We start from the raw sequence: 18,950 nt of genomic DNA on the forward strand, positions 1-18,950 counted from the left end.
AGACGCGTTAACAGCAATATTCGATAACGCGATTCGGATTTTGAATAGTCGAGTGAACTGTCCGAATATAACAACCGAACGCGATGCAGGGACCAGACGTTAATCTAATAAATAACGACAATATGGACACACGTTCACCAACAGGGACAGACGTAGCAGGACCGTCGACACGCTCCCCGTCACATGCGTAATCCGGGAATAACCCAAAGAAGAAGCACAAGAACTTCGGAACTCACATGAGCAAAGTGGAAATACACCAGCAGCGCCACAAATAAATAGGCGACCGATACACCCCATGGAGAACATGCTCCATGAACTATTATTTAAAGTTCGCAAACTTCGTTTTCAACTTGGAAACCGAAATGAAGTCTACTCTCCGCCGAGGAAAATGGCCAGGAATACGCGACGCCCTACTAGCCGCGCGCTAGATCTTTCACATAGGCGATCGCTCAGAGATTTATGGCATCAACGCGGATCTCACATCCAATATTTAAGCTTAAAAGGAGCACGGAATATAATCCCCGAGATTAATAAGACTTCGAGAGAGCAGGCAACTCAACATTATGAAACAATCGCAAAAGCGAGCGCAAAAGGAAAGGTCAAGGGACCTAATGCACCAATGGACACCGAAAAGAGGCCCAGACTGCTCAGTAGAATAATCACAAACCGACTTCCCAATGCGAAAAGTGCGGGAAAACTGGAACGAGAATGTCGCAACAGTCGACATGCCAATCAGTTTAAATTACCGAGACCAGAAGGACGCTCTCGCGTAAATACATTAAACGCATACTGCGATTACTCCAAAAAATCCGGACACGCCCGGAACAAATGCTGAAAATTACACGGACACCCTAAAAAGGAAGGTGATCCTTGGCCCAAAGGAAGAGCCAAAAACGATAAAAAGGCTGAAGCTAAAAATAGCAAAAATAAGAATAAAGTTAAAAATAAGTTAAAATGACAAAATGCTCGGAATCAGTGACTTACAAGGGAACCTCGCGAACCCGAAAATTCTGATTTTAATGAAACTTGGCATAAACGTAGAGGGACTAAATACATGAATTTAGAAATTATAAGTTGGTGCTTATAAACGGTTTAAAGGGTTGAAACCACTTTTCAAAAATTTAGAGTTTTTGCCTTTTCTCGATATATCTCGTAAACTAAACAAAAAAAAGTTTTATACAAAAGTTTTACGGCATGAATACCTCTATTCAACTGTTATTTTTTTTTTCAAAAAAATTTTTTTGAAAAAAATAAATAACATAGTTGAATAGAGGTATTCATGCCGTAAAACTTTTGTATAAAACTTTTTTTTGTTTAGTTTACGAGATATATCGAGAAAACGCAAAAATGTCTCAACTTTGAAGCGTGCTTTCACCTCTTCAAGTTGTTTTTGAACCAAAATAAAACATTTCTAAATTAATGTATTTACCCCCTCTACATTTATGCTAAGTTTCATTAAAATCAGAAAATTTTCCGTTTGGTCTTATAAACGGTTTGAAGGAGTGAAACTACCCTTCCAAGGTTGAGACATTTTTTTTTCGATATATCGTAAACTAAACAAAATATAAAAAAATGTTTTATACAAAAGTTTTATAGCATAAATACCTCCATTTAACTACGCTGTTTATTTTCCGAAAAAAAATTTTTTTAATTAAAATAAATTTTTAATAAAATTGATTTTTATGTATATAGCATTTATAAAGTAATAATATTATCTTATATACTACGTTTTATTTATATTATCTGTGTGTATATTATGTATGTTATATATTATCTATGTTATAATACTATACATTTATGTTATCTGCATCCCTATCTTTCATTTATAGGCTTTCATTTATTGGTGGAATATGTATAATTTTAAATAAAATAATTAACATATTAAGAACATTTGCAACATTTATGTGTAATGTGTAACATTATGCTTCGCTTAATTAAAAGTAATCTAACAGAAAAATCAAGCACACGTTAGATGTGATACTGATGTAAAAATGACGCGTAACATTATTAATAAAAATACCAAACTTTTATTAATACGTGATTTCCATTTCATATATGATACATACCGTGACATGACAAATATAAAACTTAAATGTGAAATATGTGACGTAGACAGAATGAACACTGTGTGAAAGCAACGTGACTACTCTAATATTGCGCAACTGTTAGATGAAAACTAATACATACAGGGATGCAGATAATATAAATGTATAGTATTATAACATAGATAATATATAGCATACATAATATACACATAGATGATATAAATAGAACGTGGTATAAGATAGTATAATTACTTTATAAATGCTATATACTAAAAGTCAATTTCATTAAAAATTTATTTTAATTAAAAAAAATTTTTTTTTGAAAAATAAACAGCGTAGTTAAATAAAGGTATTTATGCTGTAAAACTTTTGTATAAAACATTTTTTTATATTTTGTTTAGTTTACGAGATATAGCGAGAAAAGGTAAAAATATCTCAACCTTTGAAGGGTAATTTCACTCCTTTAAACCGTTTATAAACCCAAACGGAAAATTTTCTGATTTTAATGAAACTTGGCACAAATGTAGAGGGAGTAAATACATTAATTTAGAAATGTTTTATTTTGGTTCAAAAACGGCTTGAAGGCGTGAAACCACACTTCAAAGTTGAGACATTTTTGCATTTTCTCGATATATCTCGTAAATTAAACAAAATATTAAAAAATGTTTTATACAAAAGTTTTACGACATGAATACCTCTATTTAACTATGCTATTTATTCAAAAAAAAAAAAAATTTTTTTAAGAAAAAAATTTTTTTTTAATTTTTTTGAAAAAATAAATAGCATAGTTAAATACAAGTATTTATATTGTAAAACTTTTGTATGAAACATTTTTTAATACTTTGTTTAGTTTACGAGATATATCGAGAAAAGGCAAAAACTCTAAATTTTTGAAGGGTGGTTTCAACCCTTTAAACCGTTTATAAGCACCAACTTATATAATTTCTAAATTCATGTATTTACCCCCTCTACATTTATGCCAAGTTTCATTAAAATCAGAATTTTCGGGTTCGCAAAATTCCCTTGTTAGATATGCTTGTATGCAAGGCCGAACGAGGAAGAATCAAATGTATTATCGATACTGGCACAACCATTTTATTCATAAAACTGAAAACACTAAAAGATGACGCCATTATCCATAAAGAAAAAATCGAAATCACCGGCTTTACCGGATACTCGATTACAATCATAGGAAAAACTCATATACGTATTCCGATCCGAGAAGGAAAAATTAGCCACTCGGTATATGTAATTCAAGATAATACGCCTGTGAAATACGACGGAATATTGGGCGCCGAGTTTTTACACAAACATAAATTAAAATGTGATTACAGGCAAAAAATAGTAAAATTCAGGAAGAGCTTTAAGCTTGACCCCCATAAGAGAATCATGTTACAGCCATGCCGGATAGGAGTAAAACGACCCAAAAGAAAAAGTCGTGAAGCATTTATTGGTACTTGTTTAGTGAAGCCTCCAAATTTCGAATGCCCTACAAGCATCTTGGACGCAAAAATTAATACAACAGTACCTCTTAAAGAGATTCTGATCGGCAGAGTCATTGACAAGGACAACATAATCCAAAAACATGGCATGGGTGAGGAGCCGCCGCGAGGACGAATAAGAAAGCCATTAAATGATGAAATTTATTACGAATCTGGCAATGAAGAATATTAAATGGCGATAAACTATTGCAGCCGCCCAAAACACAAAAGCAAGAAACGTAAGAGCAAATAAGCAAGATCCTAAAGCAGGAGATTATAAGTCCCAACATCTTCGTTAGCGGAGGAGCAAAACGCGTCTCGAAACAAATATCCAAAAATCATTTGAAAGAAAGAAAAATGAAACGATGAACACCATGACAGAAACAAATGTTATAATAGGGCACACATAACTAAACATTCTATTTTGCGCATATTTAAAAGTTAAAAGAAATTTCCTGCGAAAAATTGTATCTAGTACTTAATCCTCACCATCTGTAAGTTACTATATTCGACACTTTGTAACGTAATTATTATTGTAATTATTATTGTAATTGCAGTTTATAAACGTCGAAAAACAAAATTTGTAAACAATCTAATACACGACGCGATATAACTATAAGCGAAAAACGAAAATTCAGTTCCCTCATTTTCTTTTTATCAGGGGGGGAGGGATGTTATGAGTGACACACTCATACCGATAAGAAAGGTGTCAGTAGCACCAATGACGTAAGTCATCGGTCAGCTGCAACGGTCAGCATCGAGCGCATTGCGAGGTTCCGCGCAATCTGCTCGACAATTAGCGCAATGCTCCTTAGACAGCACTTGCACGCACGTATAAGCAAGATTTTGGAATACTGACCGATTTACGCCTTCACGCAATCCTCTCCTTCTCTCGATCCAACTACCGAATTAACGGATATACAAACCGCTGAAAGAAAGTGAGGGACGGGTCAATCCGAAGTCGACAAACCAAGATAACACACGACACTCTGCTTTGCAGGGTCGTGTATTGCCGACACAAAACATTGTATTATACACAATCACGACACTCTGCCTTGCGGGGTCGCGATCTAACCGCACACTAAAAACAGACATAATAAAAGTGCTCAAACAAAGAGTGGTGTGTAGTGACTAAGTACCCTTCTCGCGAGATCTCTGGCAGTGATCCCTAACGTTCTCCCAACGAGGGGTACAACAAAAGTAAATGTTAAAATTCATTTTAATTGTAATAAGATACATAAATCTGCAAAATATATATTAAAATAATATAAAAACACCTTTTTTAATAATAATTACCTATTTCTTTTTGCGTTTCTATATTTGGTACATAATTTAAAGTCTTAATATTTAAATCATTTAACTCAAGAGTGGCTGAATCTTTAAACCACACAATATTTAAAACAAAATTACTTTTTTAATTATAAATAATGTATAATGCTTGAAATTATTAGACATGAATGAAAGTATATATATATATAGTGCGTGCGTGCGTGCGTGTATACACACATAAAGAATTTTATATAATTTCTTGGAAAAAACATTCTTAATATTTAATAATAATTTTATTTGAATTAAAAAAAGAAATTATATAGATAGATATTTGTTAACTGCGTCCCCTCGGGGTTTGCAGACTCAACCAATATCATACATGACAAAATATCATAATGCACATCTACGATTTAATACATCTTACGTATCACAGACCCACCTACGCGCCCTGGCCATTGTGCGATCTTTACATACTTTTACCTCTCTCCCCTTCTCGTCCCCATTAGGTCCCCAAAGTCCCTTCTTCCTCTCCTGGTTCATCCTTTCTATTCTTTCTTTCCTCATCTTCCTTTCTTTCTTCGATCTTCACGTTCCTCGATCCTCGTCGTCCATTTCCTTCTTACTCTCTCCTTTTCTCCATCTATTGTCTCTCCTCTCGCTTCTTCCTTCTCTCATTTGTTTTCTATCCTCCTTAAATCTCTTCCGGCTTTTGTCTCTCCGCCACGTGCTTACCTATAAACCACATAATCAACTTTAATTCTTACTTGACCAATTATTCTCCCCCTATTCTCTCTATTCTGTACCGCGACCTGCTATTTGCTCATCTTACTTTTTCTTCTCCCCACGCCTATCCTTATCTCTACTCTTCCCCCCTCCTTCCTCTTAACTCTTCCTCTCTTCTTCTCTCTCCCTTTCTCCCTCTTTGCTTCTCAGTTCCTTTCCTCCTCTCTCCATCTACCTCCCTCTCCGTCCCAACTCCATTTCCTCTCCTCCACCCACAACCCTCTGTTTGAAATCTCCACCTTTTTTCCCTTCGCCGTTTCTTTTCTCGCTGCCTCCATGATCCTCCACCTCATTCTTCTCTCCCCTATCGTCAAATTTTTATCCACTCTCACCCCCCGTTCCCTTCACCTTGCCTCCCCTTGCCAGTATCTCTTCTCTATCCGCCTCCCTTTCCATCTCTATTATCAACATCCACCTTCCTCCCTCCCCCTTCCTTTCCTCCACCTTGTCCACGGACACCCTCCTTCCTAACACCCACTCCATACCCTCCACAAAAAACCTCTCCTCTTCGTCCTCTCCCTCCACCCCTCGCCACACTACATTCTTCTCTCTTCTTCTCCTGTCCTCTTCTTTCCCTCCTGTCCTCCGTCTTTCCCTCTGCGTAGTTCTCTTTCATTTAATCTGCTCCTCATCCTCTCCTCCATCTCCTTCCTCCTGTCTATCCTTTTCCTCCATTCTTCTTTCTGCACTCCTCCGGCTCCTCTTTCCCCTCCGTCCTGCTCCTCCCTTCTTCTGTCTCTTTCTGTCCATTCTTCTTGTTACCTCTCTCCAATCACTTTACTGTCTTTCCTTTACTACGTTCTTCTGCTACCTCCTCTCTATCATCCCTCCTCTCTCCTCCTCTTCTCTCCTCTCATTTCTTTCTCTCACATTCTTCCACATTCTCTCCTCCTCCGCCTGCACCTCTTTCCACCACTCCTCCATTATCTCCTCCGTCACCTCATTCTTCTCGCTTCTCCTCTTCTTGCACTTTTCACTTCCGTCTTTCTCCTCGTCTCCTCCCTCTGACTTCTTTTCTATATATATATATATATATAATTTCTTTTTAATTTACAGAAAATTATTAAATATTAAGAATGTTTTTTTTCCAAGGAATTATATAAAATTCTTTATGTAAGTAAGCCTGTCTGTTTAAGGGGGGATTCCAGTGTAACAACTCCAAAAATAGATGATTTTTATGAATCTTTTAAGAGAAAACCATTAATGATATCTGAATAAACCTTTTTGGGATATAAAGAGGCATTCTTAAAGTGTAAAAAAATTTTAGATTTTTAAAATTTTCTTTATTATATACTGAGTGGCATATCATAATATTGGTTACTTCCGGCAGTATAGCCGCTGTTGGCGTACAATATGGCGCCCGTTACAATCATTTGAAAGCAAAAAACAAAGAATTTTTTAAAAGTTAGGTAGTTTACACTGGTATTGAACCTATTAAAAAATATATATATGAAAAATTACAAAAGTTGCAGCATTAAAAAAACCATAATTTTTTTCGACAAAAAATTGATTTTATATTGTTGATAAAACTTTATAAATAAACGATAAAATTAAAATAATAAGTTTAATACCTGAATAAATTTTTAACGAATAGAATGAGCTATGTGCGAAGTTAATCAGTCGATTAGTTTTTTAAGTTATCTTGTACGCCAATTTAGAAAATAAGATTTCGAGAAAAACACGTTTAAAGTTTTTGGTGAAATTTCATGATACAGCTGAAAAATTAATCTGAACAATTAATCTGCTATTCCGCAATCATAGAGTATGCCTTCTTCTTCCTTGAAAAGGTCTTGCTGCGTTGTTTTTTCTATTTTAGAAGTCGTACGAGCTTCTTTTGACCTCTTTAAGCTACGACGCTCCGCTCGCAGTAGTCGCTTATAAGATTATAAGAATATATAGTCGATTATAAGAATTGGCGAATATTTTACATTGTTGTTTGATGATGATGCTCATTGTTTCCATGATTTTTAATATGCAATAATAGCCTTTATTAAATATTGCTGTAGCCAAATAAACGGCGATTTCAATCGTCTGTGAGCCGCAGTGGTGTTATTTTGGAGCCAGACGCCAAATGGTTGCATTGAAACTCTCATTACAAATGTGTGTGCACCTAAACATCTTTTTAATAAATTATCTCTGGACAGATCTTTGTAAATTGGCAACTCAAACTCATCTAGTTTTCCAGTTACTTCAACGACTTGCCACTTACACCAGCTTTCAGCTTTTAGTGGGCAGTATTGATGTTGCAGATTTTTATCAGCCGAGCACATGATAATAAGTGATCATTACGGCTTTTTTTATTTCATGTGGAATCCGGATATCTTCTTATCGCCAATCCATAATGTTTTGTTAATTTTCCCTTTCCTCCAAGTTTTGCCACTTTTTAAATATTTCTTAATCGAGTGCCCATTCTCTTCTCTACATGTTCGACACATTCACTTTTTTAAATATTACATCTTTGCCGTAAAGTTGTAAATCCAGAAGTGTTTTATGTCTTTGAGTCACCGATGTACGTGGGCCATTTGAAAAGTTTCCGGCCTCATCGACATAAAGTAATTGTAGAAAAAAATTTCTTTTGCCGCCCGATAGATAGCCTTGACATATGTAAACCGTAAAAATTTCAAGTCATTCTTATCATTACTTTGTCTATGGCACTCTTCCAAAGTTGTCAGCTGACATTGTCTGTTAACAATGGAGAAAACTGAGTATCGCGCAGTGATAAAATTCCTTTATTTGAAATGGAAAAAGACTCAGGAAATAAAAAATAAATTAGACTCTGTATACGGTGAAGCCTCCCCTTCATTTACAACGGTCAAACATTGGGTGGCCGAGTACAAACGTGGTCTTACGAGCATTTTAGACGAGGAACATTCCGGGCGCCCGAAAACCGCTACAACTGACGAAATGATCGATTTAGTGCATCAAATTGTGATGGAAGATCGTCGATTGACTGTTAAGGATATTGCTGAGGCTTGTGGGATATCGTCTGAACGGATGCATAAGATTTTACATCAAGATTTTGATATGAGAAAATTATCCGCGCGCTGGGTGCCGCGCTTGTTGACGATCGACCAAAAGCGCGAACGGGCGGACATGTTGCGCGAGTGTCAAAATTGAATGAATTGAAGTTTGAATTGCTTCCGCATCCATCCTATTTGCCAGATCTAGCTCCCAGCGACTTTTCTTATTTCCTAATTTGAAAAAATTTCTCGGGAGAAAAAAATATAGATCAATTGCTGAGGTGAAAGACGCTGTAAACCAGTATTTTTTAGGTTTAGACAATCAATTTTTTTCTGACGGTCTAAAAGGATGGGAGAAACATTGGATCAAATGTATCGAGTTGCAAGGAGACTATGTCGAAAAATAAATTTTGTTTTGCTTCGAAATATGTTTTTCTTAAAACTTATCAAATAGCCCACGTAATTAGTATATTTCACATTAAACTCTTCTTCAGATCTCGAAAACATTTCTTTTATCGAGTCAATTTCTATTTCTCTTGCTGATTTAGAAGAATGATTAACGGCGCATGTTTCTTGATGAGTTTCAAACCACTTGAAATATTCCGGAGTGTCTTTTTTGTTTTCCCAGTAAGTGCAAGATTGACAGTAGCTGCTTTTTACTACGAGATTAATTACCTTTCCAGTGTTATGTCCTATAAGTGTTGTTACACCAAATAATGATGAGAAACCATGCTTTTTCCAGTTACTGTCACCGGAAACGTTCAAATTCAGCAATGGCTTTTCTTTTTGTGAATTTAATTTTCTTCTACAGCTTTGTGAGACAACATACGGAAGATTGCACTTGTCGAGGTATGAATGTTTTCGATGGCAACATAATAAATATTATTTAGACCTTGACATATATCCATAAGACCACAAAACAGATTTACAATTACCTTCTTTACAAACTCCCAACAATCCCAAACACATGTGATTCTTCGGTTAATTTTAAAAGCATTGTTTACAAAAAGATTTGAATTAATTTTCCTAATGCGACATGAGCACGTAACGGCGATTTTGAAACCTAATCCAGGATTTCCTATTTTACTGAAACTTATATCTTTTTTACAATCTTTACAAAATAACATTTGTAAAAGAGTACTAAAAATCGTCAAAATTTCAATAAATTGATAGCCATGTGTTTGGCTTGTAATAAAGTCTTCATCCGCAGATTTTAATTTTTTTGCTGCAGAATTTGTGGTTTCAGTTTCCATCTCAAAAGTGTATTGGTTTCCTGAAAACTTGCGCTTTTGCGGTCTTGACTAGCGAAAATTTTCGTATTTACTTTTGCGAGGCATCTTTAGACACGTCTGTATAGACCGAAACGTGGAGTAATACTGAAGATCACATTGTAAAAATGTGTCAAAACAACATGCTTTAAGCATGTAAAGTATATTTCCACTTTTAACACACAAAATTAGCATGTTAAATTGACACACCTATGAAATAATGTGTCAGTAAAATACACTTCTATTACTAAAAACAAATTTTTTTAACACTTTTCAATTTTAACATACTAATTTTGTGTGTTAAAAGTGGAGACATACTTTACATGCTTAGAGCATTGTTTTAACATATTTGTTTTTACAGTGCTTGCGTGAACTTGTTTCACGCCGCGCCGTTTGCTATTTCAAACTGATGTGTCTCATTAAATGTGCTGCAACTTCGTTATTTTTGCAAATTTGACCTTAAAATTTTAGGAGTATATTTCTGAAATGTTGTATTTTTTAATTTATGCAATTAAAAAAATTGTTTTTTTTTACCTGTTACACTGGAATTCCCCTCTTAAGGCTATATAATCTCATTTCAATATTTAACAATTTGAATATAAAAGATTCTTAAAACAAATGTTTTTTCTGTGTATATTTTCTGTAGTATATTTTTTGTTTTACCTTTATGTATGTACATTTTAGTTTCAGTCATGCTATTATATAACATGATATTTATAGGATAGAATACGATGCGTATAGAACAGATCTAGAAGCTCTTGTACAAGCTACAAAATCAGATAGTAATAATGCAGCAAGATTAGAGGAGGCACAGATTAATTATGAAGGACACAAGCAGAATTTTGAAAAATTGCGCTCAGATGTTTCTATCAAGTTGAAATTCTTGGATGAGAATAGGGTATATTTAAGAAATCTTTTTACAAATTATTAATTATGTATAATAATTGATTACAATAACTGATATTTCCTTTAATAAGTCATTTCATTGTTTCAGATTAAAGTAATGCATAAACAATTGCTGTTATTTCATAATGCTGTATCTGCCTATTTCTCGGGGAATCAAACTGCATTGGAGGCGACTCTCAAACAATTTAATATCAAAGTGAAATCACCGAACTCCACTTTACCGTCGTGGTTGGAGCAGTAGTTGAATTAGATTAAATATTTCGCCTTACCGCGAATGATATGAATCTATAAGTGCGTTTTGTTCACCGAATTGCAAAACGCAAAAGTAAAGGTAGGACAATTACAAAAAAGAAACTTAATGATTGCCGGTACATATTTTGAGCTGCCGTTTATTCTGATAATTTAATAGAGAATTAAAAAATGCAAGATTTATGGTGTATAAATAGACTGAATTTAAAGGTGTAATATCATTAATATTTATTATTTTATTACACACACACACACACATACACAGACGCGCGCGCGCGATGTTTACGAATTTAATTGTCATAACTGGAATTGTATAAGAGGATTGATATATCAAGAAAAAATTATTTAGATTTGGTCATTTTTGGATTGTTTGGACAAAATTATAAAAAACAAAAATTTTTTTTTACTTATTATTTATTTACATTAAATTAATAATAATTTTAACAATTCTTATTAATGAAGTTTTATTTGACCATATTATTTTTGTTAATAAATTGTAAATAAATGATTATTCTAAAATGACTCAAGAAACCAATTGCAAAAATTTGATCTCTAGATCTAGTATTTATGACATAATAAATTTTGAATTTTTTGAAAATAGTATGGTCAGTGTGTTTATATCAGCAATCAATGCTAGATGCAATGCTTTTATTGCCAATATTTTAAATGATATTTTTATTAAGAAAGGACAACATGAATAAATAAGTCTAAACAAATAAGTTATAAATCTATGTATCCATCCATCCATCCATAATAAAAAAGGCCTGTAGATGCGAGAAGTGGGCGTTTGATCGCGCCATATTGTTGCCGCTTTTCTACGATGCTGATTGGTTTTCTCACTTGACTCACTTCGTGTTGCGAGAGTTCTAATTTGACAGTTTAGTTAATACAGGTGCGCACAAAGAGCGCGCTGCGTGCTAGTCCATAATAAGGATGTGGAAACGCGAGAATTTCGCTCATGATCAAGCGGTATTGTTGCCACTTTTCCATGATGTTGATTGGTTATCTCGCTGCGCTTACTTCGTGTTATAGAAAATTGCAAAAAAAGAAACAAAAGAAGTTTTTGTATTTTTGTGCCTGTAATCGAACAGGAATCTGAGGAAACAAACAAAAGAATGTAAAGGATAATTTAAACATCAAGTGGTTACATTCTTGTTTTCTCTCATGAGTTCTTAAAGTCAACGATGAATTGGACGTGGAGGAATAGTACTGTGGCCACCAGATATGACATCTATGGACTTTTTTGTTTTGGGAACCTTGAAGTAGAAAGTTTATTCGGTGCCGATCAAGAGAGCAATTGAGAGATGGATCATAGATGTAGTGCACCAAATATCACCAGAACAATGTCTAGCTGCAATAAATGCGGTCAGCGCTAGATGTAATGCTTCCATTGCTGCAAGAGGGCAGCAATTTGAACAACATTTACATTAAATAGATGATAAAACATGAATAAAATGTAAATAAATAGGTAAAAATACAAAAACTTGTTCTGCTTCTTTTTTGCGATTTTCTCCAAAATGAAGCGAAAACAAGCAAATCTTTAAAGGATTTTTTGTCTTAGTTTTCCGGTTTCCTACACACTTCCGAAGTTTTGCCATTTAAATTAGGGACACCCTGTATAACACACAATTTTACCTTATTTCTTCCTTCTCACGCTCTCTTCCTCTCTTTAATCTATTTCTTTTTCTTCTCTTTTTCTAAAAAATTCATGCTCTGTCAAATACGTAAAATACGCGAACTGTTAAAATATATTATTTTAAATTAAATTTTTATTTAAATTATTAATTATATTATATCTTAATGTTACTTCTAGTAATTGTTTAGAATCATGGCTTTTTTCAATTTTAAAGTTTTTCAAAAATTTTTTTATAAAATAATGTATTTTATTGTTAAGTTTAAGAATTGCACGAGAGAGATAAAAAAACGGTGCTTTAAATAAAGCGCGCGCGCGCGCACGCACACACACACACACACACACACACACACACGCGCGCGCGCGCGCGCGCGTAGAGGTAGAAGGGGGGGTCCTTTGGCCCACCTCCCGCACCCACCCCCCGGGTAGGTGTCACCTAAGCAGAAGTGTGCAAAAGTACGGTGCATTTCTCAACAATTCTTTATTGAGAAATAACTATGTCAGTTAAGTCGTAATTTATCATTAACAGAGTACGCACTGTACTTTTGCGCACTTCTGCCCAGGGCACACTTACCGGCGGGGTAAGTGCGGGAGGGGGGTAGAGGCCTTTCTTTCCCTCCCTCTACGCGCATGAGCGCGTGTGTGTATGTGTGTGTCTGTATACACACCTGCTTTCACCTGCTTTTTTGTTATTATCATGTCCCAAAAACTTCAAAATTGGGAAAAACTACGATTCTGAACAATTATCTTATTTTCTATTTTGTTATTATTTGATGTTTCTCTTTATTTCTTTTTTATTACACTTTTCTCCTTTCTCTTTTTCACTCTCTCTTTATTTCTCTCTCTCTCTCTCTCTCTCTCTCTCTCTTTCTTTCTCTCTTCCATTCTCTCTAATCTTTTTCCCTTCCTCCTCTTTTTTTGATAAAATTTATGCCCTGTTAGATACGTAAAGTACACAAACAGTTAAATGTATTATTTTAAATTAAATTTTTATTTATATATAAATTATATTTTAATGTTATTCCTTATTTTATTACTACCTGATATTCTCCTTATTTCTTCCCTCTCCCGGTCTCTTTCTCCTTCCCTCTTTCTCTCTCTCTCTCATCTCTTTCCATTTCTGCTCTCTTTCTGAAAACTGTTAAATACGAAAAGTACGTGAAATGTCATATTAATGTTATCCCCCATTTTATTTCCTTTTCTTCTATAACAAAGAATTAACAATTTTACCTGATACTTTACCTTCTTATTTCTCTCTCTCTCTCTCTCTCTCTCTCTCTCTCTCTCTCTCTCTCTCACACTCATCTTTCCTTTTTTTGTTCTGTTTCTGAAAACTACCAAATACGAAAAATATGCGAAATATCAAATTAATATTATTTCTTATTTTATTTTCTATCCTTTAACAAACGATTAACAATTTTAACTGATATTTTATATTTCTTCATATTTCTTCCCTCTTCCTCCCTTTCTCTCTAATCTCTTTCCTTTCCTTCTATTTTTTAAATAAAATACACGCCCTGTCAAATACGTAAAGTACGCGAACTGTTAAAATGTATTATATTAAATTAAATTTTTATTTCAAATATAAATTATATTTTAATGTAAAAAAACATTAATTGTATGTTTTAAATTATAAATTATATTTTAATGTTATTCCTTATTTTATTATTGATATTTTTCTTCTTATTTCCTCTCTCCCTGTTTCTTTCTCTTCCCCTCCTCACACACACACACACACACACACACACACACACACACACACACACACACACACGCACGCACGCACGCACGCACACGCGCACGCACGCACGCACGCATGCACCACACACACACACACACACACACACACACACACACACACACACACACACACACACCTCTTTTCTTTCACACACGTGAGAGAACAATCGTCCCTTATATTATTATTCCTGGAAAAACACAAAATCAACTCACTGCCTCGCGCACGCGTGCACTAACCCCGCGACGTCGCAAGCTATCAGTCACCGCGCAGCTGTCATCATCTCTCACGACGAAATTCGCTACTTGGACTTGATCGCACGGCCTCGACCACCAATCAGAAACACCCAGAAAGCAGCAACAATACAATTCGACTTGCAACACACACACACACACACACACACACACACACACACACACACACACACACACACACACACATATATATATATATATATAATGTATCATAAAATTCTTGGAAATAATTATACAAATTAATAGGAATCTCTGAACTTGGGCAAGCGTTTCGATAATTAATTTCTAACACTTAAATATTTAAGAGAAAAAATAGATATTTAATTTTTACATTTTTCTTAGAGAAGTTTCAAAAAAATGTAAATATGTAATGTGACATTGATATATAAATGGAGCCTTCTATTTTATATTAGCATACTAGTGGTATTAATTACTTATTATTACTATCTTAAAAAGACTAATCTTTACAGATCATATATAAAAATCTGTGAAGTTATATTATGACAAATTTTTCGAACTTATTTTTTATTTATAATAATATAATTATTGAAATTAACTATTGCAAAATAATTTGTTAAAAGCATATTAAAATATATAATTTTAACCTCTTTTAAAAATATTTCTCTGTATCGTACTTTGCTAAAGTATTATATTTTATTTGTATTATCACAAACAATTTTACATAAATACAATAAAAATGTAAATAAATATTACATCAGCAGTATTTGTTTATAAATATGTTGTATATTACTTGTAAATTATTTTTTAGAAAAATGGAATTTTATCTACTTACTAAAATATGTGTAAAGAAAAATCACATAATATATTATGTTTTTTGAAAATTTTTGTTAATTTCCATTTAAGACTCCTAGGTTCTAGGCCGCAGCCATATTAACTTTAAAAAATAAAAAACCAGCAGGAATCGCTTATTGTCGCCAGTAATTGAATCCAAAGAAAAACAACTATATAGTCGACTGACTGGCTAAGGGTCGATTGTTCCAACTTCTTGGTAAACTTACCTATCAGGTAAATATATTTTGTCTTTATTTATTTAAGAAAAGAAATGAAGATAGACACATGCTTACCTGGATAAGTTTACCAAGAAGTTGGAACAACCGGCCCTAAATTCCTTTATTAAGTGAAATAATTATGACGTTTTGACCATGGGATTTGGCCCTTCTCCAGTGATTACAAATTAATTAATTGCGAGACTACAATTGTTAAAAAGTTTGTGGCAGTGAATTTATAAACAATTCTAAAATTACAAACGGCACAAATATAAAAAATATAAAAGGAACGCCATAAAAAATAATTTGCTAAGACTTACGTGTCTCATTGTCAATCAATGTTAAAACGATGAATATAATAAAGACAAGTTACTCATTTAAACCGAGAAGTCAAAACAAGATTATACTTGTCGTCAAGCATGTGCGCGCAAGCAAGCGTCTGAATATTTCTGTACACAGGAACATTATCGAATGCTAAAAGTAAACATTATGTGGCCTTTATTACCGTGTCATAGATGCTGTCTAAATTCGCAACGTCTTTTTTTAAATTTATGGTATTGGGATTCTTTATGAAGAATATTTTGGCAGTTTCTTTTTTTCTTCTATTATTTTCGCAATGTAAAATGCACGGGGATTGTCAATTGAACTCGTGGTCCATTGTTAAATTATGTTTACTGACTACTGAGTGGCCACTTTCATGTTTCCTAATATCATTCATGTGTTCCTTAATCCGCATCTCGAGATGACGGTTTTTTTGCCCTATGTATGCCATGTTACAAGTTGTGCATTTGATGCTATAAACACCAGTTCTCTTTAAACAATCCATTATATCTTTTTTTAATAATGCAACCTAGTTTTTTGTGGCACTTTAAACAAAGTGTTGATGTCGAACTTATTTAAATAATGACTGATACCAACACTAATGCCTTTAATAATATAGTAAGGATATATACCTTTTAACGTCAAACTTTCGCCCTCAGTCGTCACATTATTTGTCTCTCTAGTAGTACGGTTCATTACTTCTTTTTTATTAACAAACTTATCAATTAATCCGTCAGCGAAGCAATTGTTTTTTAGAATACTCTTTACCAAGGATAAATTCACATCATGGAATTGTTTATCTGATAATAGAACCGCTCTATTAACAAGATTTATTATGGTGTTTATCTTGTAACGTAACAAGTAACTTGAATGAAAATTTACGTAACGTCCAAAAAGCGTAGGCTTACGATACCAATTTATTATTAATTTGTTTTCATTATTATTTTCCCTGATAACCAAAGTATCCAAGAACACAAAACGTTTATTTTTTTTCCATTTTGTATGTGATGGTTAAGGGGATTCGGGAGTGACAGAGTTACCGACATTTTTTGGGGTACTTTGATTTTCGAATTGGAATAACAGAATGCAAAATTCTTTTACAGGATTAAAGTATGCACAAAAATGAAGGGGTCGACGTACGATTTGTTCTGATAAATAAATAAAAATTGTTATTTATTAGTTACCTAATACAAGACAATATTTGCTTTATACGAAAAATCTACAGTTTATATGTATAAAATAATTACGTCGCCCCTTAGAAAAAACTCTCAAGAATAATATCATGCAATTAGAAATAAGATTAGAAACCTAGAAAAAAAGATTCGCATTCCGCAAATTGGAAAATGAAAAAACGAAAATTTAGATTATGTACGCGTAAAAAGTCGATAAGTAGAACAATATAAGAAAAATTTTTTTCGTTCTCAATATAAAATTCAATTCATAGATTGATATTAATATACACATATGTGTACTTTAATTCTGGAAAAGAATTTCTATACAAGAAATACATATGAAATCTCATTAATGATGTGCATGAATAACTCTACATTATCGATCTCGATCAAATTTCAAAGGCACTCCAGGATTTCCTTAATACGCGGATGGTAACTATTGAAAGTGAACAATACATTGTTAATTTTATTCCTTGGCAAAATAGTGATGATATCGTCAACATATTTATAAAAAAGGAATGCTAAATTTAAACTTTTCTAAACAGCTGATCTCAAGATCATCTATGACATCAATCTATCTGCCAAGATTGACGATAACGGAGATCTCATGCGGCTGCCAAAGACTTGTTCGTAAAATTCCCCAAAATTGAAACTTGTGGAACTTAGCACCAGTTCCACAGCATGTAAGAATTGCAGTAATTCTAATTTAATGAATCGCGAAATCTTAACACATCATTTCTCGATAGCGTTTATCACTAGTTTTTTTGGTATGTTGGTTAATAATAATGTGATAATTAACCTCTTCAGCGGCATTGATGCCATATGGAGCTGAAAAATATGTGCCTCAGTAGGCATTGACGCATATTGTTGATTTGCATAAAAATTGATACCCAAAGGTTTCTTGTGTCGCTAAATATGAATTTACAATGGCGGTCACAAAATGGCGATCAAAAGTAATCAAAATTTTTCGATTGTTATGAAACCTGGTATCTAAAAGTTCTTTGAATTGCTGAATACGAATCTAAGGTCAAAATGGCGGACTCAAAATACCTGTCAAAAATAAACAAATTTTTTTATTTTTATGAATCGATTGTTTTTACAACACATGTGTCTTATAGAGTAAAAAAATTAGGTTTGTTTAGGTTACATGTGATGACAAGGGCAGAAATCGACTTCTTTTTAACACACTTCTTTATAATAATATAAATTAATAAGTTGAAAGCTGATGTTTGTAGTTATCGCTCCAAACATCCCCGAATTAAAAATATTATTTAGATAAACAAAATTTAAAAATTTTTGGTTATGTTGGAACCACCATTTTGAATTTGAAATTTAACCTTGGATTCATATTCAGCAATTCAAAAATCCTCTACATATAAGGTATCTTTGAATGGCGATAACTTTTTTTTTCTTGCTCACAGGGGCACGAACAGTGAAATTTCGCCTGCCGCTGAAGGAGTTAAATAACATTTTATTTTATTTCTACTTTATTAATTAATCAGTACTTTACTGACTACTTTACTGACTACTTTACTAACTAGCAGCAGGAACTCGGACCGGACCAAAACCATTATTGTAGTCGGATCGAAACAAAAAACCAAATCGAAATATTATGCGGGCTAGTGGATCGGAACCGTAACTGGACTGAAAATTTTATTTCGGTTTTTGGGCCAAGTTTTTTAATTAAATTAAAAATTGTTTTATTTAAGTCAATCTATCATTGGTCGCTCTATTCTTAATATGTCTGAACGTTTCATAACTACAGACACTGTGTTGCACAAAACTATTCTACTATCTACATATTATGTAGCAAAATATATTAAAGGGGAATTTTTTTCTGTAATTTTTAAACATGAAATAAATA

At 33.5% G+C, this 18,950-nt stretch overlaps 1 protein-coding gene across 4 annotated transcripts in view; it reads left to right on the forward strand.

Moving 5' to 3' along the window:
- Positions 1-12,065, forward strand: part of LOC105839508 (arfaptin-2) — a 37,141-nt gene extending 25,076 nt beyond the window's left edge. For all 4 annotated transcript variants that reach the window (XM_036287339.1, XM_012685863.3, XM_012685862.3 and 1 more), the window contains exons 5-6: positions 10,527-10,704; positions 10,801-12,065. In XM_036287339.1, the coding sequence (XP_036143232.1) occupies positions 10,527-10,704; positions 10,801-10,953 (331 nt within the window). In that variant the 3' untranslated portion in view covers positions 10,954-12,065. The remainder of the gene's footprint in view (positions 1-10,526; positions 10,705-10,800) is intronic.
- The last annotated feature ends 6,885 nt before the right edge of the window (positions 12,066-18,950 follow it).

This window comes from Monomorium pharaonis, chromosome 5 (genome assembly GCF_013373865.1).
Source record: "Monomorium pharaonis isolate MP-MQ-018 chromosome 5, ASM1337386v2, whole genome shotgun sequence".
In the NCBI taxonomy this organism is placed as follows: Eukaryota; Metazoa; Arthropoda; class Insecta; order Hymenoptera; family Formicidae; genus Monomorium; species Monomorium pharaonis.